We start from the raw sequence: 25,627 nt of genomic DNA, 5'->3' as shown, positions 1-25,627 counted from the left end.
GTGTACTTACCTCAACTTGGTTGGAAAGGACCCAAATTTTCTGGCGAGACTATTTTGCTCCTGTTTCTACACCAAATTTGCTCATTCCTTTTGCAGAATTTTTCCCTTACTCTCTATCTCAAAATCCTCTCTTCTGATTCTCTCAACCTTGCCCAAATTCTACCTAAAACTTGTAAACTACCTTAAGGTCTATTTATAGACATTTTCGGCCAATCATGTTTTGCCACATGTCCCATCATCATGAGGCCTTATTATTACCTTTCATGTGTGACCAATAAATGCTTGCCACATGTCCTTAAGGATAAGGTTTGGAGACTTTTGCAAACTTGGAGGCTAAGTAAGCTTTTCCCTGGCTAATCATGCGATGCCACCTCAAGGGGGGTCATTATGAGCCATCATGTGATCTTATCTTATCTTCCAAATGACCAGTGAAAGCTTGCCATGTGTCCTTGATATTTTGAGCCTCACATGCTTAATTAGATTTTCAACACTTCCATCATTACATCTCATATGGTTTAATTCATTTTTCTACATTTCCCATCATTACTCCCACATGGTTAATTGATTTTCTACATTTCCCATCATTACACCTTTAACTAGTTAGCTATATTTGGTTACCTTAACTACTTAGTTTGAGATATTTTGATGAGATATTTTAAGGTTTCAAGAACTACACCTTGGCCCGAACTTTTCGGATAATTTGCACTTAGGCCCTTGCAACTTGGTCCCCAGTCCATTTTTTAATTGCATTTTAGCCTCGAAGAAAGGATAAATTACATTAATACCCCAAGATTTTAGGTAAATTACACTTTTGCCCGAACTTTAATATTTACGATTTTGCCCCTAGCTCAAAAACTGAATTTTTGACTCAAGACTTCCACAATCCCTTGAAATGTCCTATTTCTTCAAGTATCCGAATCTAAAAATCTCGAGTATTACATCATATTTGAGTCTAAAAATCTTGGGTATTACACATAAGACCGCTGACTCCAACTTTTCTGCATCAGTCAGCTGGTTTACTGTGAAGTAGCGCTCAGCCCTGAAGACCCAGTCATCTGGATCATCTCCCTTGAAGATGGGCATTTCTAGGCGCCTCCCACGGTACTCCTACCTTCTGACTCCATCAACCCAGTCGCCTCCTTTGCCACTTCTCCCTCCAACCGCTAGCATCCCCTCCCTAGACAAGGATGAACCCGTAGGTTGGTCTTCCCCATCTCGCTTCCTCTTCCTCTCCCTCTCCTGCTCATCCCATCGCACCATTAATAGGTCCTGCTCATCCCCGCCATGTTCTTTTCAATATTTTGCACCCTCATGACTTTTGCCTTCACCGATTCTATACTATCTTGTAAACCCGCCATATGCCCCTCTAGCTCACCCACTCTTTCAGAAATAGTCATTCCCATGGATCGATTGCTCTGATACCAAAATGATAGAAAACCCACTCAAACTTCAATTTCCTATCCCAATCAGTAGATATCAATCCGAATTACAATGCTTAATTCCAGAAAACTAACAAAGAAAAGGAAAAAAGAAAACAAGGGCTGGTTCGAGAGGGCCTGCTCTCCTAGAATCTTCTTCAAGTTTCTTCACACCCCTCTCTTCTTTCCACTCCCTTTTATATAGATTCCCCTGACGGTTACAACCACATGAGGTTGTTATTCCTAATCGTCTTTGACAATTCTACCCCTATATCCTTTTCCTCAATTGCCCTTTTGCTTCCTTTCTTACCCCTACGCTGATATGTGTGATGTATCGGTGCTCTATCAAGGTCACAATCAAAGAGGAGGCGGTTTAGGTACACGAGGTGGACATGGCTGAGGGCGTCAATTTGGTAAACGCTTTTATTGCCAACTGTGTGGCAAACTAGGGCATCTGGTTGATCGATGTTATCATCGTTTTGATAGGAATTTCTAGAGGTCCTTCGAAACTGTTCCAAGTCAGAACAGGTTTGGTAATTCATCAGTGAATACACAGTCAGATTGTAGAGCTTATCTAGCCTCCCTAAGTGACTCTAATGAGGTCTACATGAGTGATGTTGGTTCGGTCCAGAGTGCTCACTATACTCATTTTCCTCAACAACCTTTAGATTGACAGCCTTTTGATCGTCAGCCACCTATTTCAAATCAGTCGTGGTTTGTTGATTCTGGAGCAACAAATCAAATCACCACCAATCTTCAAAATCTCTCATTGCATACCCCTTACAGTGGTGGAGATAAAGTGTTAGTTGGTAATGGTAAGAAACTCTCAATCTCAAATGTTTGCCTTGGACAATTGTATTCTCATTCTCAGCCTATGTCTTGTTTTACCTTACCTAATGTTTTTCATGTTCCTAACATGCGAAAAAATTTAATCAGTGTCTCTCAGTTAACTAAGGATCATGACCTTGTTGCTAAATTTGATTCTCATACTTGTGTGATTAAGGACAAGAATACCGAACAAGTGTTACTCAGAGGGCAGCTTAAGGATGGGCTATACCAACTGAATTCAGCTTTTTCTTCTGCTAATTCCAAGCTTCCAGCTCATTCTTTTAGTCCTAGGTCTTTTGTACGCAGTACATCTCCTTTAACATGTAGCAGTTTTTCTTTTCAAAATTGTAAACAATCAGCTTCTTCTAGTTCAGGACTATCTTCTATTGTAAATGTAAATGTTGCCCAAACTAATAATGCTTGCAACCAGTGACATGCAAGACTGGGGCATCCTTTACTCAATGTACTACGATTGGTGTTGAATAAAATTCAAGTTCCATTTTCTTTGTCATCTCTTTCCTTTTTGTGATTCTTGCAAAATTAGTAAGCTTCATCAGCTTCCCTTTTCTGATTGTGAAATCACAGCAGTTAGACCACTTGAACTGGTCTATTCTGACCTATGGAGGCCTTCTCCCACTTTATCAACTGAAGGATATCATTACTATATTATCTTTGTTGATACCTACACTCGTTATACCTGGCTATACCCTCTAAAGTTAAAATCTGTTTTCATCACCTTTCACAAACTAGCTGAACTTCAATATATTGCTAAGATTAAAGCCCTACAAACAGATAATGGGGGGGAGTTTAGAGCCTTCCTACCTTATTTACGTTCGCATGGCATTCAACCTCGTTTTACCTACCCTCATACATCTCAGCAGAACGATGTTGCTGAAAGAAAACACTGTCACATAGCTAAAATGAGACTCACATTGTTAAGTCATGCTGCTATGCCTCTTAAGTTTTGGGTTAAGGCTTTCCAAACTACAGTTTATCTTATGAACATGCTCCCCTTAGCTCCTCTCATGTTTCAAACACCATTTGAGATGCTATCTCTTAAATCACCCAATTATCTTCTCCTTCAGCCTTTTGGTTGTGCATGCTTTCCCGATCTTCGCCCCTATGCCAAGCATAAGTTAAAATTTCATTCAACCAAGTGTATCTTTATTGGGTATGGTCATGGTCATGCAGACTATAAGTGTTTGCCTCCTTTTGGTCGTGTCTATGTTTCTAGATGTGTTCTTTTTAATCCAGATGATTTTTCCTTATCCTAGTTTGTTTTAGCTTCTTCTTCATCTTGTGTTACTTCTACTGCTCCTGATCGTCCATCTACTTTGTTCTTTTAGTCCTTTCCTTCTTTTCCTTCCTTTGCAGTAGCACAACCTCTGGGTTTTTCCTCCTTACCTTCTCCTCCACCTTTTGCAGCTTCATCTCCTGCTGCTTCCTCTTCTCCGCCTTTACCATCTATCACTCAACCTTCTTTTCTTGTATCCTCATCATCTTTGTCCTCTCCTTCTTTGGAGCCTCCTTTGGTACCTCCGGTAGTCTCTCGTGTTCCTAAACCTTGTGTTCATCCTATGATCACCCGGTCCAAGGCTAAACTTCTTACCACTTCATCCCCTCATGCCTACTACTATTCGTGAGGTCTTAGATTTACAATGGGTCAAGGCTATGGAAGAAGAGTATACTACCTTACAACGTACTCACACTTGGGATTTAGTTCATTTGTCTAAAGACATGAATGTTATTGGCTGCAAGTGGGTTTTTCGGATAAAATACAAGGCAGATGGTACAGTGCTTCGTTACAAAGCACGTTTGGTGGCCAATGGGTTTCATCAAAATCCAGGTATTGACTATGCCGAGACTTTCAGTCCTGTTGTTAAAGCCCCAACAATCCGAGAGTTGTTTTCCTTGGCTATTACTTTTGGTTGGGACATCCAACAAGTGGATGTCAACAATGCCTTCTTAAATGGTGATTTGAGTGAGGATGTCTTTATGTCTCAACAGGAAGGGTTTGTTCATTCCCGGTTCCCTACTCATGTTTGCAAGTTGAAGAAATCTCTTTATGGGTTAAAACAGGCACCTAGGGCCTGGTATACAAAGCTGAGATTTGCCCTATAGTAGTTTCAGATGCCTCCTTGTTTGTTAAGAGAACTGCTAAGTTTGTGCTATTTGTTTTGATCTATGTCGATGACATACTGATCACTGGTTCGGATACCTCAGCCCTTAGAGCTTGTATTCAGGATTTAGATACACATTTTGCTCTCAAAACCTTGGGTTCTATCAGCTATTTTCTTGGTTTTGAGGCTCATTGTAATACAGATAATCTTTACCTCACTCAAACTAAGTATACGATTGATCAGTTAAAGAAAGTAGCCATGTTGGATTGTAAGCCTTGTGAGAATCCAGTTAACATAACAGACTCTTTGACTGATGAGGGTGATTCTTTCTCTAATCCTTCTCTTTCTCGCACTATGATTGGATCCTTGCAATATCTCACCTATACCAGACCAGATATTACTTTCATTGTTAATCGGCTCAGTTAGTTCCTTTCAGCTCCTGAGCAGCAAGATTGGATTGCTTGCAAGCATCTGCTTCGGTATCTTAAAGGTTCTCTCGGTTTGGGGTTGTTCTTTTCTCCCTCCTCAGCTGATCTCTCTCTCACAGTGTATATAGATGCTGATCACGCCAGCTGTAGGGTCACTCGACGATCTACCAGTGGGCTATGTGTGTTTCTTGGCAGTAATTTGATTATATGGAGTTCTTGTAAGTAGTTGGTTGTAGCTAGGTCAGTGGGAGAAGCCAAATATAGGGTAATCTTATGTGGTTAAAATCCTTGTTTTCAGAGCTTGGCTATTCATGTGCTCATGTTCTTGTTCTCTAGAGTGATAACCTAGCAGCTAAAAGCTTTGCTGAGAACCCTGTTTTTCATGCTCGCACTAAGCATTTGGAGATTAACATTTACTTTGTGCGGGAGAAAGTTGAGAATGGGGAGGTTGAAATTCGGTATTTTCTTCCTAACTATCAGATTGCCGATATTTTTACTAAAGACCTAGCTAGAAGTCATTTTCAGCGTTTATGTGATAAGCTGCGTCTAAGGATGTCACCTATTCAAAAGCCAGAACTTCCAAGAGCTTCCCTCAAATCAGCAGTCAAGGAGTAGCTTCAACTAAGGGAGAATGTTAGAGGATGTATTTGCTATTTGCTTATTGTAAAGTTTATTTGCTATTATGTTACTGTTATAGCTGTTTCTGTTATTAGAAGTGGTGCCATGCTTAGGCGCGTTAGTTAGGCCTCTTGCTGAGTATAAACTCAGCTAAGTTCTTTATGTCACAGTATTCATTTTTGGATTCACTGGTGAATATTGAGAATCTCTTTCTTTTTCTCTCCTTTTTTTCTGCCCTAAGTTTTCTTTCAAGCTCTCATAAATGGGGTGTCATGTGATCAATGGCCCCAGTATCTAGAATCCATACATCTCGTTTATCAGTCTTAAAGACTGAAAAAAATGTTGAATGAAGGCAGTTACCTGAGGAGTCTTGGTGAGCAAGAGAGCATGCACTGTCTTAGACGGTCTTGAGGAACAACTTCAACTTAGAGATCTCATCAGTGTTTAAAAAATCAGCACTTGGGGCAGACTCAATTTGGGTAGTTAATCCCTCCTCTTCTTGACCCTTGCTGCATACGTATGCTTGATTCTTAGCTGCCAGATTTTTAAAACTTCCCAAACGATTCAAAACCACTTCCTTTCCATGGAGCTTGAAACAAGTCTCTCTAGTATGCCTCGGTTTATTACAAAAGGTGCACCATAGCGCCTCTTTATTTGCAGCCTGAGACTGAAATTCTCCCCTTCTTGCTTTCATCCTCGATCCGCCTCCTCTGTTGGACGCCATGGCTGATTTTTCTGGACCAGTTTCAGTCACTATAGCAGCCCTTCGATTGGAGATCATGGCTGATCTTTCTGATCCAGCTTCATGAAGCATTGTTGTCCTTCGATTCTCCTCGCTTCTAACCATAGCGAAGACCTCATGGAGTGCTGGAAACTTTTCTCTCCCGTAAGATTTGCACCCGAACCTGATCAAACTCTGAGTTGAGGCTTGCTAGGAACTCAACCACTATATCTCTTTCAAATATTTGACTAAGAGTTGCAACATCAGCACTGCATACAATTTTAATATTCTAATAATGGTCTAACTCTAGCCATGACTCATGCATCTTATTATAGTATTCGGTAACACTCATGCCCCCTTGTTTAGTACTACTAAGTTTGGTTTTAACCTCAAATATAATTGATGCATCAAGGATTTTGGAGTAAGTTTGCCTTATGGTTTCCCAAATCGCTCTAGCTGAACCCAATGGCAGTGGCAGTGCTGGTAGGTGGTGCCTCGACAGCGCAATGAAGGCACTCAAACAGACTAAAACGACAGTGAAAGAAGAACCCGATGAAGGGGGGGGAGGGTGGCTGGTGCAATGAAGCACTAGGGTTTTAGTGTATCGGCCTATTAACGAGGCTATGATACCATGTTAAACTTTAGGAGAAACTCAATAATCTTATTCATCCCAACTATGAACACAATTAACTTTCTTATAGAGAGGGAATACAACAACAAAGGAAACAACAAAAAAGGAAAGATAATCAACAAGAAGGAAAAAAAGGAAAGATATATACAACTGTTTAAGAAAAGATCCTAATTCTAGTTTAGGAATTAATCATAACCAAATTCGGATATCTCTAGAAGGAAGGTTCTATATTAGACCAAATCTCCATTGCCTTAGTCTCGGATATCCTCATTATCCAACAATAGTCATTGAATAAATCTAGATCTTGCCACAACCTTTTTAGTGAATTGAACTATTTTGTAACATTATCTCCTCCTTTCCAAATGTCACCTAGCTTGAGGGTCAATTCATATATTTGGGACTGATTTCCCAAATCTGAATACATTTGGCTGGCGTTGTCCCATAGTTCCTTTGATGTTGCATAGCACATATAATTGGCATTGATTTCTTCTTCCATCAAATTCACCATCCATGTCATAACCATGGAGTTTTTGCCTCCCATGTAGAGTAGGCTAGATCCTTCTAGCTCAATGCCTTATATCACTGGTTAAATACCCAATTTTGCTGCGCCCACATATGTACATCCAAACAGGTTAAGACTAGCGTAGAAAGTTATCACCATTCAACCTGATGGTGGTGATTTGGACTAGACTAGACTGAGTTTCAGGATTTTTATGTGGGTTCAGGACTGGAGTAGAAATATAAGACTCGGATGAAATTTTTGCCATGGGTTCAAGACTGGAGTAGATTAGCAAGAATTTGGATAATTCGAGACTAATTTATCCTTATTCTTTCTTATCTTTTAGTTTGGATTTCTCTATTATCTTGATTTAAACTCCTGTGCCATTCATTCTTCATTATCTTCTTCCAACACTCCCCCTCAAGCTAGTGAATAGATGTCAATCATTTTCAGCTTGCCTCTAAGTGATTCAAAACCTTGTTTTTGCATTGCTTTAGTCAAGATATTTGCTTCTTGATCTCCAGTACGAACACAAGTGAGTCTTATGTCTTCTTTTTCCATCTCTTGCTTGACAAAATGCCTATTAATTCTGACATGCTTCATCCGGTCATGCTATACTAGATTGTTTACAATGTTGATAGCTGATTTGTTGTCACTGTACAGTAGTTTAGGAGAAGATATAGACATAGATAGATCTTTCATTAATCTTTCTATCCATATTATCTCACAAATCCCTTAAGCAATGGCTCGATACTCAGCTTTTGCACTGCTACGAGCAACAACTTGTTGTTTCTTGCTTCTCCATGTCATTAGGTTTCCCATAGCTTGGTACAATACCCTGATGTGGATCTACTATCCTCAATAGAACCCGCCCAATTTGAATCCGCATAGCCATTGATTCCTCTGTCCTAATTTTTCTTGAACAACAACCCCTTCACGGGTGTTCTTTTGAGATACTTAAGGATATGGTAAGCTGCTTCAAGATGTCTTTTAGTTGGTAAATGCATAAATTGGCTGATAATGCTTACAGCATATGCAATATCTGGCCTTGTGTGAGATAGGTAGATAAGCTTTCCTACTAAGCGCTGATATCTTCCTTTGTTAACCTGATATTCTTCTTTCTCTTCTTTTTTCTTCCAATTGGGCTCTAGGGGAGTACTTGCTGGTTTACACCCTAGTTTGCTTGTTTCCCTTAGCAAATCTAAGATGTATTTCCTTTGAGATATGAAGATACCTTCCTTGCTTCTAGCCACTTCCAATTCAAGGAAGTATCTTAATTCTCACAATTCTTTTACCTCGAATGCTTCCCTCAACTGATGCTTTAATTTTTCAATCTCTTGGCTGTTGTTTCCCATGAAGATGGTATCATCTACATAGACTATCAAAATTGTTCTTCCATCATTTTCAATCTTTGTGAAGAGAGTGTGATATGCCTGCCCTTGCTTGTATCGAAGCTGGTATAGAGTATCACTAAATCTCTTAAACCATGCCCTAAGAGATTGTTTAAGACCATACAAAGATTTCTTTAGCTTGCATACCTTCCCTTTTGTGTCTTTTTTCTCAAAACTAGGTAGTGTGCTCATATAGATTTCTTTTTCCAGCTCACCATTCAAGAAATCACTTTTGATATCCAATTGATGTAGTCTCCCTAGATTAACTGCCAAGGGTAATAATACCCGAATGAAATTTGGAGCAAATGTTTCCTCATAGTCCAAGCCCTAAGTTTGAGTAAATCCTTGAGCTACAAGTCTAGTCTTGTATCTGTCAATTCTCCCATCAGATTTATTTTTCACAATAAAGACCCACTTGCTGCTTATTGTTTTCTTTCCCTCTGGTAGCCTCACTTCCCAAGTATCATTCTTGTCTGAAGCTTTCATTTCTTCCATGATTGTTGTCTTCCACTTTTCATTTTGTAGTGCATGATAAATGTCTCTAGGGATAGCCACACTAGCAAGACTAATAGAAAATGATCTGTATTGAGGAGATAATCTTGAATATCCTAGATAATTTGAAATAGGGTGTTTTGTGCAGAATCTTACCCCTTTCCTTAGAGCAATTGGGATACCTAGATCATCTTCTTTATTACCCCTTTCATCTTCCAGCCTATTTGGTGCCTTAGTACCTCTTTCAGCCACATTTTCTGGACTTATCTCCATATTAGATAATTTGGTTGGATGAGGATCACGAGATTTTCTGGAATAAACCAGCAATGGTGGTTTATTTTGGACTTGATCATCTTCTTGAATCTTGGTGTTCTCTTTCTCTCCCCCTTGATGGCTTAGGACTGGAGGAATAGAATTTCAATTGGATTTAAGAATAGCATGAAATGTTTCAAGATTAAGAGCAGGAGTAGGTAATGGAGCAGTGGGTGAAGTAGGAGAGGAGAAACTAGGTATAGGCATAATTGAATTCCAATAATCTTCTGTATTGGAGGTGTTTCCCTGCAAAGAGTTGTCTTGAAAAAATGGTTGATGCTCGATAAAAGAGACATCACAAGACATAATGAATTTTCGGATAGTGGGATTATAGCATTTATATCCTTGCTGAGTAGGAGAGTATCCAACAAAGATGCACTTGAGTGCTTTTGGGTCCAATTTGGATTGTGTAAGTTGGTTTTTGTGTACAAAAATAGTACACCCAAAAACCTTAGGAGAAATAGAGTTTAGAATGCTGGTATGGTGAGAGAAAGATTAAAAAAAAACATTCAAGGGAGTTTTAACTCCAGAATTTTTGAAGGGAGTTTATTGATGAGATAGGGTGCTATAAGAACAACTTCTCCATAATAGGCATTCGGAATTGATCAAGAAGATGGCAGTTCTTTCTTGCAGCTACCCTATTTTGTTGGGGATTATAAGAACATGAGCTTTGGTGAATAATGCCATGCTCGGTTAGGTTCTAATTGAATTCATTGGAAAAATACTCTAAGCCATTATTAGATCTCAATATATGAATAGATGATTGAAAGACATTTTGAACCATTTGATGAAACATTTTGAAAACAAGGTAGGCTTTAGATTTGTCTTTCATTAGGAACACCCAACTAACTCTTGTATAGTCATCTATAAATGTGATGAACCATCGAGTGTTAGTTAGGTTGGGAGTCCTAGCTGATTCCCAAATGTCACTATGAATCAAATGAAATTGTTTTGAGGGTTTATAGATATGATTGGGATGTGAACTTTCGGTTTGTTTTGCAAGGATACAATGTCACAATGAAAATTCTAATTTTTTTTACTAGAAAGAGAAGGATATAAAGCCCTAAGATACTCAAAGCTAGGATGTCCTAATTGTTGATGCCATAACATTATTTCAGATTCTAAAACAGTAGCCAAAGAGGATTGAATAGATGACCTAAATTCGGTAGGATGATCAAGTCTTGAAATTCGATAAAGTCCCCCATTCTCCTCTGCATTGCCAATCATCTTCCCCGATGATAGGTCCTAAAAAACACGATGAGAATGAAAAAGTGTTACTGAGCAGTCAAGTTACACCTCAAATCGGGTACAAAAAGTACTGATTTTAAGGTTAAGCCTACTATGTAAGCTGTCCTTCTTCCTTGGGCTAAGGAGGTTGTACCATCAACCATAAAGACAACAATGCCTTGATCACAAGGTTCATAATTGGATAAAATTTCAAGAGAACCTGTCATGTGATCTGATACTCCCGTGTTTATGTTCCAAAAGTCTGTTGAAAACTTTTGAGAAAGTAGAGAGTGACTTGTATTACTTTGTTTTGCCAAGGATACCACTAGATTAGTATTGTCTGCACTTTCAGCCTTATTCACCTTGACTTGGTTTAGTAACTGCTATAGAGCCTCCAATTGATCAGCTATAAAGGTGACAGTACTTGAATTCCCTTTTTCAGCTTCTACCATGTATGTAGATTGACCTCCCTTTCATTGATTCCTTGGCTTCCAATTTGATGGCTTTTCATGGATCTTCCAACAGGTTTCCCTAGTATGATAGGGCTTATTGCAATGGTCACACCACTGTTTATCCTTTTGGACCTCCCCTTTAGTTGTGGTAGGAAATTTTACACGTGAGATATTCAGGGCAAAGTTTTGAGTACATACCTCATTGTTTGAATGCCCTGATGTAAGTAGCATCACCTTCTTCCTACTCTCGTCTCTTCTTACTTAAGCAAAAACCTCTCTCATGGATGGGAAGGGCTTTGTCCCGAGTAATCTGCCTTTTACTTTATCTAAATCTAAGTTTAGGCCGTGTAGGGGAAGTCAAATACTCTTTCTTTCTCCACTATCTTGTCATATTTTCTTCCATCCGCCAAAACACTCCCATGTAATCTCATAGAAAAGGTCCATCTCTTGCCATAATTCAGTTAAAGTATTGTAGTACTCGGTGACGGAATTACTACCTTGCCTTGTGGTTCAAATGATTGGCCGAATTTGAAAACTTTGGGCTATGTTTTTAAGGTCTGGATAGATCTCTTGGATAGCCTTCCAGATCTCACTAGTTGTCTTGTAGAATAATTAAGTTCTTCCAGTCTTGGGTTCCATAGAATTGACCAACTAGGCCACAACAATGGCATTCTCTGCATCCCATACACCATAAATTGTTGACTCGGGGCTTGGCTTTGAAATAGCTCCTATGAGATAGCCTACTTTTCCCTTTCCTCGAACTACCAGCAGAACTAATTGGGACCACTCTCTGAAGTTGGTTCCATTCAGCTTGTATAGAGTGATTTGGAGAGAATGGCTATCAAGGGCTGTTGGAGTGATTGGAACTTGAGTATTCTTCATTGGAAGAGGATTAGTGGTGGAAGTCTCGCTAGCTGATGGATTCTAGAATACAAGCTATCGGGTGCCACAAGAACGTGGTTCTGATACCATGAAAGAATTAGGTAGAAGAATTAAGAAAACATTCTGCCATGAATGATTCATTGATCTATGAGATTTAAATACAGAAAACTCCTAAAAAACCTGCTGAAAACTCTGCTAATTAGTCTCTTATTTTATAGGAGTAGATTACAACACTTTAGCTATCTAATTTACAGATTTAGATTAGCAAGAATGTGGATAATTCGAGACTGATTTATCCTTATTCTTTCTTATCTTTGAGTTTGGATTTCTCTGTTATCTTGATCTACACTCCCGTGCCATTCATTCTTCCTTATTTTCTTCCAACATAAATAGTAATAGGAAATTGTTGGAATGGGAAACTAACTAATTGCTGCTGATTTACAGTTATGCAAATTCTGTTTCCCATAATACAAGAGTTGACTAGGTTATATTTAGTAACTTGAGACAGCTAGTGAATCGGTGATTTTGATGGCCTGATAACAACTGATTTTCCACAATCACCTTTGGGAGGTCACTCAGGTATTCATAGCACTTACCATAAGGTGAAGTAGATATTTTATTGGCCCAATTTAAAGAAATATGTGATGGATTTTGTGATGTCTTGTGATGTGTGCCAACACTGTAAGCATGAAATAGTGGCAGCTCCTGGTTTATTACAGCCATTGGCAATGCCAATGCAGGCTTGGGTGAGTATATCTATGGATTTTGTAGAGGGACCATCTAAATCAGAGGGCAAAGACTATATTCTAGTAGTGGTGGATTGGTTCACTAAATTTGCCCATTTTCTATGTCTCTCACATCTTTTTATAGCATAGGAAGTGCCGCGGACATTCTTAGATCTTGTTGTCAAGTTACATGGAGTTCCACAATCCATATTCTCTTACAAGGACAAGGTTTTCACAAGGTTAAGATGGAAAGAACTTTTTAGATCTTTGGGCACCCATTTAGAATCAGATGGCCAAACAGAACTGGTAAACCAATGTTTAGAGACTTATCCTCATTGTCTCTGTTTTTTACAACCAAAGGTTTGGCATAAGTGGCTTCTTTTGGCTCAGTGGTGGTATAATTCTTGTTACCACAATTCCATTAAGATGTTGTCACGACCCTGCATTCTATTGTAATTCTATTAGTCTTGCACATGGTTGTTATTTTTGTTACAATGGAAGAACTGCCTATAAAAGGCCACTTGTAATAGGATGGGGATTCAAGCAATGAGAAATGAATCTTTTCCCTCACATTCTGTATTCTCTCTCTCTCTCCCAAATCCTCCCCAATTCTTGTTGTTCTTCCCCCTTTTAGTCTAACCCTCCTCTAATTTCTCTTTAATTCTACCAAAATTGTCACTGTTGAATCTTAGAAGAAACCAACGATGTTGTGGATAAAGGGAGGTAGCAAGGACTTGGGAAACTAATTTATCTATCATATAAAAGGCTAGATATAGCCTATGTTGTCAATGTAGTGAGTTAATTTATGCTTGATCCTAGGCAGAGCATTTACAAGCGGTTCAGAAAGTACTTCAGTATCTCAAATCAACACCTGAGAAAGGATTGTTATTCCAAAAAGGTGGTGAGTTAACCCGAGAAGTTTATATAGATGCAAACAATGCAGGATCACCTATTGATAGAAGTCCTATTACAAGTTATTGCTTGTTCTTTGGAGATAATCTTGTGACATGGAGAAGCAAGAAGTAGTTCATGGTTGCTATGAGGTAATTTTTGTGAGTTGTTGTGGCTAAAAATAATCCTAGATGACTTAAGGATTAAAAGAACTTAGCCTATGAAGTTGTATTATGATAACAAGTCAATTATTAACATTGCACACACAATCCAATCCAACATGATCAAACTAAACACATAGAGATTGACAAACACTTTATAAAGGAGAAGCTTGACAGTGGTCTGTGTAGGACTCCATATGTGCCATCATCTGATCGACTAGCAGATGTTCTCACTAAGGGACTTTCTATTGCATGATTTTAGGAAATAACAAGCTGGAAATGGTAGATATCCACTCACCAATTTGAGAGGGAGTGTTGAAGATTGTTGGAGATTTCTTAGGATTTATTCCTAAATATGTTGGAGATTTCCTGTTTTTCTTTCTTTTTTCTCTTTCTTTCCCTTTTATATGTTGTCTTTCTTTCCATTTCTGTATTTCTTGTCTAGTATATATTGTAAAGCATATATTCAGTTCAAAATAGAAGAATCATTCCTTTTTTTGCCATCTAACATTTAGTTGAAAACTGATGCTATTCATATTTGTTTTACTGTGTGCTTCATTTTTACATCAGAAGGAATGCTATGTATTATTATGTCTGATTTTGTTATTTCGTCTCCTTATATTTTTATCTATTGTTTTAGAACTTGATAACTTTCTCTGTTAGAACTTTTAAACACCAACTTATTCTTTGAATTTAACTCAAGATTCTTGTCTAATACATATTATTTTGTGTTCTTTCAGACAGTTATTTCATGCATCTGATGGTGGAACTATTGCTTTGGATTGGCTATTGAGTAATGATGGTAATGTAGAATAATAACGTTAAGGAATTGTTGACTTATCAGAATGTTAAGAGATCTACTTAGATTAGGAAAGATTTCTAATTATCATTTAGGAATCTTTATTGATTATGTCCATATGTATCTTAGTGTATATTTCCTTCTTTGTATATTTCCTTCTTTGTGTTTTAATTTGTTTCCTTAGAGATAGTTTCCTATTTGATAGTTTCCATGTTTGATGTAATCTCTCCCTCTATAAGAGGACTGCTGCATCCATCAGATTAATTATCAATGAAAGCATAATTTTGAATTCCTTCATGGTATCAGAGCCTTTCCCTTCCCTTCCAATATTTTCGAAACCCTAATAGTGCCTTCATTGCACTTCTTTGCACTGAACTCCTCTAGGGTTTCAGCCCAGCCTTAATTGCTATTTGTTTTGTTCTGTTCTGTTGTTCAGCAATTCTGTTCCAGCTGCACTTCTAGTTTCCCTTCCCAAACTCAATCTTCTTAAGACATGTCCGAGATATTAGAGGCGACTCCGGTCATTACCACTGTTGAATCCTATCCTAGTGATCAGCAACCAATGAGAGGGGGTGATCTGCCTGGGATACATCCTTCCTACCGACTTGATGGGCGAAACTTCTTGTAATGGTCTCAACTTGTGAGCACATTCCTCAAAGGCTGAGGAAAGCTAGGCCACCTGATCGGAACCCCTCCAAAAGATTCGGACCCATCCTTCACAGCGTGGGAAATTGAAGATTCATCAATCATGTCATGGCTTTGGAGTGCCATGCAGCCGGAGGTAAGTAAAAACTTTATGTTTTTAACGTCAACTAGGGATATTTGGGAGACTGTGAGGCAAACCTATTCTAAAGTTCAAGATGCCTCGGTGATTTTTGAGGTTAAGACTAAGATTAGTAGGACAAGGCAAGGGGCATCCACTATAACAGAATATTATAATAAAATGAAGGGGATGTGGTTAGAACTAGATCATTATCAAGATATCAAGATGGAGTGTAGCAATGATGTTGTTAAACTTAAACAAATTCAAGAAAGGGACAGGATTGTAGAGTTTCTAGCAGGGATTAATCCGAAATATGATCAAGTGAGGATCTAAGTGCTTGGTAGGGAAAAATTACCTACTCTTAATGAGGTTTTTTCCATTGTTCGAAGTGAGGAAAACAGAAGGATGGCTATGCTAGGAGATCACAATGTTGAAGGCTCAGCCATGGTGTCAAGCCATAGAGATGGATCTCGGTTGAAAGCAGGAAAGGCAGAAAATTCGTGGAAAAATTCAGGACAAGAAGGTTTGTGGTGCAATTATTGCAAAAAACCTAGGCATACTAAGGATAATTGCTTCAAACTCCATGGCAAAGAAGTTGTGCTAAGCAGGATAGGCAGATTTAAGAGTCGTCAAGCCTATTTTTCCAGCACAGATAAAGGGGAAGTTGAATCAGCAGGTAAAACTGAATCTATTGGTGCTGAGATTTCACAATTGAATGCAGAAGAGATGAACAAACTCAAGAATTTCCTCAAAACTCTCCAAGATGGAGCCTGTTCACTTGCACAGCAAGGTAAACTCACCAATTCTGAGTGTTTTTCTGCCTTTAAAACTGCTGGGAATACCAATTGGGTCCTTGATTCAGGAGCTACTGATCACATGACCCCTCACATAAATTCCTTTGACACTCACCAACCTCTTGTTTGCCCTAAACAGATTGTTATTGCTAATGGAACCACTGTTCCTATTGCTGGCCAAGGTACAGTTAAATTCAGCCCTTTGCTAACAACCAAACAAGTTCTTCATGTCCCACAGTTAGCTACCAATCTTATATCTATTCACCAACTAACCAAAGAATTAAATTGTCGTGCTATTTTCTATCCTCATATGTGTGAATTTCAAGACATGATAACGGGGAAGATGATTGGTGTGGCTGAGGAGCGCAATGGGTTATATACCTTACACAAAGCAGGCCATTCTACAAAGAAGCAGCAACCTGTAATTGCTTGTTCATCTCATTCTGTTTCAGCATCCAACACCATTTGGCTTCAACATTATAGATTAGGTCATCCGCCTTTTCCTTTATTAAAAGCTATGTTTCCTCATTTGTTTAAATCTTTAGATCCTAGGATGTTTCAATGTGATGTGTGTGTGCTGTCCAAACACCATAGGGTGTCTTATCCTATGAGCAACAAATTATCTTTTAAACCTTTTTCCCTAGTTCATTCAGATGTTTGGGGACCATCCAAAATATCCAACTGTTTTGGGGCTCGGTGGTTTGTTTCCTTTATTGATGACTATACTCGCATGTGTTGGGTATTTCTCTTGAAAGAAAAGGCTGAAATTGGCACCATCTTACCTTATTTTTGCAAAATGGTATCCACACAATTTGGTACTCCTGTCCAAAAATTCAAAACAGATAATGCTAAAGATTATTTTAATAATCAGTTGAATTCTTTCTTTCAACATGAGGGTATTGTTCATGAGTCTTCTTGCGTAGACACTCCTTCATCACACTCATGTTCCTAAAACCTATTGGGGTGAAGCCATTTTAACCGCGGCCTATGTCATCAACCGCGTTCCCTCCAAAGTCCTCAATCACCGTAGCCCATTCCAATGCCTATCCTCCTTTTTTCCCGATTACTATTTGCATACTCCTCTCCCTCTTCGTGTGTTTGGTTGTGTGTGCTTTGTTCATATCCCTAAAATACATCGGGATAAGCTTGATCCTCGTGCCCTTTGGTGTATCTTCCTAGGGTATTCTCCAACCCAAAAAGGTTACAAGTGCTATTATCCTCCAACTCGGAAGTTCTTTGTATCCAAAGATGTCTTTTTCCTTGAATCTTAGCCTTTCTTTGGCTCTCCAGACATTGGTCCTCAGGGGGAGACTCGAGGAATTGAGGACCAAGACTCATTTGAAATTTTTCCTGTCCTAGCACCAACTCCTGTTTTGTTTAGTTCTAGTTCTAATTCTTCTTCCTCTGCTGTTCCAGCTCAATCTCCTAACCCCTCTCCTCTACCTATAGAATGTATTGAACAAGCAGTTCACAGGCCATCCTCTCCAGTTCGGTTTAAGGGTTCTCCCTATGTGTTCAAAAGGAGGCAACCTATTGTGGAGTCTCAGCCCTCACCAGCATCAGATCCAGGTACTGAAACTGCACAATCATTAGATACATCCCTTTCTAGCCCTGTTTCTGGTGATTTAAACCTACCAATTGCTGTGAGAAAAGGGGTCAGAAGCTGTACTTTACACCCTTTAACTGATAACTTGTCTTATCATCACTTCTCCCAAAACCACAAAAGCTTTCTCACCTCATTAGACTCTATTGTTACTCCCAAGTTAGTAGAAGAGGCTCTAAAAGACCAGAATTGGAAGCAAGCCATGCAAGAGGAAATGAATGCCTTAAATAAAAATCAGACATGGGAATTGGTGCCTAGGCCTAAAGGAATCACTTCAGTTGGATGCAGATGGATATTTAATTTGAAGTATAAAGCTGATGGCACACTAGAAAGGTATAAAGCTAGACTAGTGGCCAAAGGCTATACTCAGTCTTATGGCATAGATTACCTTGAGACTTTTGCACCAGTGGCAAAAATGACAACGGTGAGAATTCTTATATCCCTGGCAGCTCATTTTGGGTGGAAAATGCAGCAGTTAGATGTGAAGAATGCTTTCTTACATGGGGATTTAGAAGAGGAGGTATACATGGAAGTGCCTCTTGGTTTTCAGGAAAGGGATCCAGGTACAGTATGTAAACTTAAAAAGGCCTTATATGGACTTAAACAGTCTCCCCGGGCATGATTTGGCAGATTTTCTAAGGTAATGAAATCTATGGGATATGCTCAGAGCAGAGGTGATCACACTCTTTTTTTCAAACATTCAGGTGGAAAAGTTACAGCACTCTTAGTGTATGTTGATGATATAGTTGTGACTGGAAGTGATATGGAAGAACAACAGAGTTTAAAAAGAAAATTAGCTGAAGAATTCGAGATCAAAGACCTTGGGGTACTTAAATATTTCCTAGGAATTGAGGTAGCCTACTCAAAGACTGGAATCTTTCTATCACAGTGCAAGTACATTCTTGATCTTCTAGCTGAAACTGGAATGACAGGAGGAAAAAGGTCTAGTATACCTGTGGATCCTAATCTCAGATTGTAGGATAACTCAGAGGGACAAATGGTAGAGAAAGGGAGGTTCCAGAGACTTGTGGGCAGATTGATATATCTCTCACATACTAAGCCTGATATTGCCTTTGCTTTCAGTCTAGTAAGTCGGTTCATGCATTATCCAACCGAGGAGCACATGCAAGCTGTGCGGAAAATCCTAAACTATCTAAAGGTAACACCAGGTAAAGGCATTTTGTTTAAAGTAGGGACTGAATTGAATGTACAAGAATTCACTGATGCAGATTATGGTGGATCCTTGGTTGATAGGAGATCCACTACAGGCTATTGTGTGTTTTTTGGGGGAAACCTAGTGTCTTGGAGGTGTAAAAAGCAAAGTGTTGTGGCAAGATCCAGTGCAAAGGCAGAGTTTAGGGCAATGGCCCTTGGATTGTGTGAACTTCTATGGCTTCAAATTATCTTATAAGACTTGAAAATCAAGGTTCATGGTACTATTGACCTACTTTGTGATAATCAATCAGCTATTAATATTGCCCATAATCCAGTACACCACGACAGAACTAAACATATAGAGATTGATCGGCACTTTATCAAGGAAAAATTGGATGCTGGGTTAATTCGAATTCCATATGTGCCATTTGAAGATCAAGTGGCAGATGTGTTGACTAAAGGGCTAGCTGGAAGAAGGTTCGATGTTTTGATAAGCAAGCTGGGAATGGTTGATATCCACTCTCCAGCTTGAGGGGGAGTGTTGACTTATCAGAATGTTAAGAGATCTACTTAGATTAGGAAAGATTTCTAATTATCATTTAGGAATCTTTATTGATTATGTCCATATGTATCTTAGTGTATATTTCCTTCTTTGTATATTTCCTTCTTTGTGTTTTAATTTGTTTCCTTAGAGATAGTTTCCTTTTTGATAGTTTCCATGTTTGATGTAATCTCTCCCTCTATAAGAGGACTGCTGTATCCATCAGATTAATTATCAATGAAAGCATAATTTTGAATTCTTTCAGGAATCATTAAAGACTGACACATGTGAACATGCATTGACATCATGTGCTGTAGATTTTGGATGCATGTATAGTATTTATGTGTTTCTGGCTCTTGCTGTGCAACGTAGATATTTTAGATTTAATTGTGTATTAGGCTGGTGTGATGTGACTCTGAAGTTAATATTCCATTGTATTGCATTAGGATGATCTTTAGTTGTTAGAACTTAGAATCCTGATGCAAATAGGGATAGCAAAAATAGCACAAACGCAACAAAGATCTAGTGTTGAAACAATGGACAGCAATTAACACACTTAAATAACTGAGATCACACCTCTTTAATCCTAGAACAGCCAAGTAGCAACAGCTTCTTTCTACCCTCTCGCGCCTATGGCAGTGGTGCAGGGATTGGTAGGTGCTGCAGGGTTGACTCTTCAAAACCCAAGCCTCCAAATCTTCAAAACCCTAGCTGGTTTGGAGCTGAAACTCCCTGCTGAGGCTTCTGTCTTCAAAAAGCTAGAAAAAGTCTCCAAAGTAGCTGGGAGACCCTTTATTTATACCAGACCTCAAGCTTCCAAGGGAAGCCAACTTCTATCTCTTCAAGTTTCCAAGATAAGCCAACTCCCATTTTGCAAATAACTACCCCTAAAAGTCACTAATCTTTAGGAACCCCAATAAAACACTTGATCTTACAAAAAGACACCCCAAAATTAACTTACACCAAAATATGCCCCCCAAAAGCTAAAAATTACCAAAATACCCCTACTCAATTAGAGAAAACGCATGAAAATAAAAACTAGGTACAAGTTTGCATCATTCCCCCCTTCTTAGAAAGAACTCACCTCCGAGCGAGTTGTCAACTTGGCTGCCTGGCACATTTCAGGGTCAATTTTCATATAATCCTCTTCGCCAATCCATGAATTTTCATAATTAGGTTTGCCTGCCCATCTTACCAGAAATCTAAAATAATTTCCAGCTCTAGTCTTCACCTCCCGCACATGTATAACAGCCTGGATCCTTCCTCCTTTGCTAGAAGTTACCTGAGATGGACTTTTACACTCGACATCCTGGAATTCCACTTGCAGATTGCCATGGAAATTATACAAATCTGCCACATTAAAGATTGATGATATATCAAGGTCTTAAGGAAGTTCAACCTCATAGGTATTTTTGCCGAACTTGCGTAGAATTTTGCATGGCCCAAATCTTTTTTACTTTTTATCTTGTTTTACTTTTTATCTTGTGAACCTGCTGGAAATCTTTCTTTTCAAAGGAAAACCATGACCCAATCACCCACTTGATACTCCTTATACCTTCTATGTTGATCAGCCACTGCCTTGTAATGTTGGTTCACATTTTCAAACCTTTTCCAACTTATTCTTGTACCTCTTTCAAATTCTCAGCATAAGCAACTGCATCATCACTAACCATATGCTGATTGGAGACATCCATGGGATCAACAATCTGATTGGGATTTGTTCCATATACCGCTTGAAAAGGACTCTTCCCAGTAGATCTGTTTAAAGTGCTGTTATAAGCAAATTCAGCCTGTGGTAAAATTCGATCCCATTGTCGGATGTTGTCTTTTGCAGGGCAATGCAACAAATTCCCCAATCTCCTGTTTACTACTTTAGTTTGCCCATTTGTTTGTGGGTGATAAGCACTGTTGTACTGCAATTTTGTTGCCAATACTTTCCACAATGTCCTCCAAAAATGGCTAAGAAACTTTGTGTCCTGATCAGAGGTGATAGCTTTTGGCATCCCGTGTAATCTAACCACTTCCCTAAAAAAAAATTTTCCACGTGAGTTGCTTCAAAAGTCTTCTTACAAGCAATAAAATGGCCCATCTTTCAAAATTGATCCACCACGACCAAGATGGAATCAACATCGCTAGCAGTCCACGGTAAACCCAATACAAAGTCCATGCTTATGTCAATCCATGGGGCCGTAGGGACTGGTAAAGGAGTGTAAAGACCTTGTGTTTTGTTGTTACCCCTTGGAAACTTGACAGGTGCAGTAATGAGTGACATACTTGTATACATCCCGTCACATGGAAGGCCAAAAGTACCTTTCAGCCACTAAATTCAACGTCTTATCCCTACCAAAATGACGTCCGAGGCCTCCCCCATGCAATTCAGATATCAAATATTCTCTCAAAGAGCCTTTGGGTATACATAACTTGGTACCTTTAAATAAGTATCCATCCTTCATAACGAATTCTGCACGCACATCATAATCACCCCTTGCTTGCTTCTCAAGAATGTCAGCAAAATACGGGTCATTCTTGTATTGTTTCTCATTCTTGTATTGTTCCTTGATCACTTCCAGCCCAATGATAGCAACAGAAATAGTCTTCAGCAAATAAACCCTTCGACTCAATGTATCGGCTACCTTATTCTGTAAACCAGCTTTATGTCATAGTTTAAATGTATACTCTTGTAAGAATGCTACCCACTTAGCATGTCTTCGACTAAGCTTTTTCTGGGAGTTGAGGTATTTTAAGGTCTCATGATCAGAATTCAGGATAAACTCCCTTTGAATAAGGTAGTGTCGCCAGAATGTTAAAGCTTGAACAATAGCATAAAACTCTAGGTCATAGGTGGAGTAGTTTTGTCGAGCCTTGTTGAGCTTTTCATTGAAATAAGCCACTGGTGTCCCTTCCTGACTCAAAACAGCTCCAACTCCAATCTTTGATGCATCACAATCAACTTCAAAGAGTTTGTCAAAATCTGGTAAGGCCAATATTGGTGCTTGAGTCATTCGTCTCTTTATCTCCTCAAAGCTTCCTTCAGCTTCCAAGGTCAAAGAAAAATTTCCTCCCTTGAGACATTCTGTGATAGGTGCTACAATGGTGCTGAAATGTTTTATAAATCTCTTGTAAAATGTTGCCAAACCATGGAAGCTTCTGACTTCTATAATAGTTTTGGGAATACGCGAGCTGGTTATAGCTTCAATCTTTGATTAATCAACTTCTATCCCATTTGCAAAGATAATATATCCCAAAAAAATCCAACCTGTCTACCACAAAGCTGCATTTCTTGACGTTAGCATATAATTGATTATGCCTCATAAGTTGCAAAATAGCCTTCAAATGTTCAAGGTGACTTTGCTTGTCCCTGCTATACACCAAAATATCGTTGAAATACACGACAACAAACTTCCCGATAAAAGGTTTCAGCCCTTGATTCATAAATCTCATGAACGTACTAGGTGCATTAGACAATCCAAAAGGCATTACCAACCACTCCTAGTGTCCTTTCTTGGTCTTAAAAGCTGTTTTCCATTCATCTCCAGGTCTTATTCTGATTTGGTGATAGCTGCTCTTCAAGTCAATCTTGGAATAAACACGAGATCCAGCTAGCATGTCAAGCATATCATTCAATCTTGGAATGGGAAACCTGTATTTAATGGTTATTTTATTGATCGCCCTGCTATCAACACACATTCTCTTACTCCCAGTTGAAGAACTTCTGCTATTGATAATTTAGTGGTGATCTCTAGCTTGAGTGTCTCGCGTGCATGGGAATTTCTTTTGGTTGGTTATATTTGTTGATTGTGTTGTTTGGCTATTTAATTTGCACAAAAGAATTAGAGAAAGTTTTGTTTCTGTTGTGTGTGGCTTAATAGCCAAGCCCTCCTTTCCCATCATATTGGGGGGGGGGGGGGGGGCGGGGGGGATATTTATGTCCCAGTTTGATGGATCAATATGCATAATTAATATCTACATGCATGAGCATGTTGATGAATGATAGTTTCCAATGTGTGCTTATATCTTATTATTGATGTAAGGTTGATTACTTAACAGTCCAAACTTATAAATAATTTAATCATAACAGTTGCAGAAGGTGGGTTTTACCGGGGTAGTTCTATTTCTAAAGATGACTCAACCCCTATTGTGGTAGTGATTCCTGGTCTAACAAGTGATTCTGCTTCAGCTGTAAGTTCTGTGATTGTTATGCTTCTTTGTCTTAATATCTTGAAGTGCTTCCTGATGATCCTCTGGTGTTTCTGGGAATACATACTTAATGTGCATTGTCTCTTATGTGACCAGTTGTTCTTTTTTTACCTCTGTCTAATTATTATCTAGTGGAGCTAACTGTTTTTACTTGGTTACTGAAAAATTATATTTTGAACTTCAATATCTTCACAATGATTTCAAAACCTTGAGTAGTGAAAAATTTCTCGAATCTAAATTTAGGGCATTAATAGTTTGATTGTCAATAACCCAAGAGATAACTGTTGATTGAATATGTGCCAATTTTTGATAAAAATTCAATAATTCACAGGCAGGTAACACCATAATGCATTTTGAAAAATCGCTGGAACTTGTGCTTATCTTATAATTTCTTATATATTTTCCTTTGAATATTGTAATCAGTAATTTATCTAAATCTGGTGTTCTCTTTCCATTGTGCATTTGTTGTCAAGTTCAACTGTAAACAAACTGGGCTTCTTGAGATAGGCTTTGACTAATGATTTCTGGCATCTGAGGTTGACATAGTGGAAGCTTCTTTTCTGCCATAAATCTTACAGAAAGCTTAAATCAGTTGGATGTTTTGCTGATTTGATGCAACTTGAATTGGTTTAAGAGTAGGAAATGGCTTAGAAAATGTCAGAGACCTGTATAGCATTAAAGTATCTTACCTTGTAATTCTGTTAATAAATGTTATCAGCAGTGTAAATATTGCCTGTGGCTTATGTTTGTAGATTGTAACTTTTCTTTTGTTACTGTGGGTTATGTTGCCTTTTCACAATATTGCAGTACATAAAGCATCTTGCGTTTGATACAGCAAAAAGAGGATGGAATGTGGTTGTTAGCAACCACAGAGGATTAGGTGGTATTTCTGTCACCGTAAGTCTTTTTGTAGTTAGAAAATTTCATTACTTGCAGTTTGAGATTACTTCTATTGTTTGATATGTTCCTTATACAGAGTAAGCTTGCTTGCATTTTGATGTTTATGCTCACAACTCCAGCTGCATTAGTGTGATCACTAGCTTATATCTATTGATTGTTGTAGTAACTGCTGCCATTATTTACTTATGGATTAAGGTACGGCTCATTCAATTATCATTTGATTACACATTGCAATTAACTTACTGATGATCAGATAGCTCCTTTGACTGCTTGATGGAAATTGAAATGCTCTAGTGTTGGTCTTGTATGATTCTCTGCTCATTTATATTTGACATGAATGTCCCTGCTGTATAAGGAGTCAACCATCAATATACATAAAAATCATAGTATACTAAGGAAACATACTAAATTGAAAAAACAGAATGAAAAGGTTAAGTTTTCATCTTTGAGTCATTGGGCTATCAGCTGTGTTAATTAATCTTCCTATTGTGAGTCAACTGATTTTTCACTTTCTCCACGAGTCTATGTGCATGTATCATGAACAATTTGCTGACTGTCAAGACCTAGTCTTGAATCAAGGTGTGAGATTTATGAGATGTCCTAATTGCTGTGTGTGTATATTACACCTAGGGTTAGCTTTATGGCCCATTTAGTATTTGTATATATAGATGTACAATCCATTAGTTAGATAAGAATAGAAATTCCTAAAAACTAGTGTTTCTCACTAGATCTCACCAAGTTTTCTCTCAATCACTCACACATGGTATCAGAGCATTGGTTGTCGATGGATTCTTACTCCCAAGATTGGCCCTGATGGAACCATTAATCATCTCAAAGCGCATTTGGTTGCTAAAGGGTACATTTAGATCTTTGGCTTGGATTACAGTTGTTGAGTTATATATAGAGATAATTGTTATTATGTCATGTTATATGTATACATAGGTGTACAATCTTTTAGTTTATGATAAAAGAAATTCCTTAAACTATCTCTCTCTTTCTCTAAATTCTCACATGGTATCAGAGCCACTTATGAGAAAATCCTAAGCCGCCACTATGTATCCTTCTCCAGCGGTCTCCAA

General features: G+C 38.5%; 1 protein-coding gene across 1 annotated transcript in view; it reads left to right on the top strand.

The window, feature by feature from the left end:
- Positions 1-25,627, top strand: part of LOC127808223 (embryogenesis-associated protein EMB8-like) — an 88,017-nt gene that overhangs the window by 25,860 nt on the left and 36,530 nt on the right. The window contains exons 3-5 of the mRNA XM_052346659.1: positions 14,537-14,598; positions 23,530-23,630; positions 24,456-24,545. Of these exons, the coding sequence (XP_052202619.1) occupies positions 14,537-14,598; positions 23,530-23,630; positions 24,456-24,545 (253 nt within the window). The remainder of the gene's footprint in view (positions 1-14,536; positions 14,599-23,529; positions 23,631-24,455; positions 24,546-25,627) is intronic.

Source organism: Diospyros lotus, chromosome 8, assembly GCF_014633365.1.
Source record: "Diospyros lotus cultivar Yz01 chromosome 8, ASM1463336v1, whole genome shotgun sequence".
NCBI lineage: Eukaryota > Viridiplantae > Streptophyta > Magnoliopsida > Ericales > Ebenaceae > Diospyros > Diospyros lotus.
The sequence above is the reverse complement of the archived record's forward strand: the minus strand, read 5'-3'. Positions and strand labels throughout refer to the sequence as shown.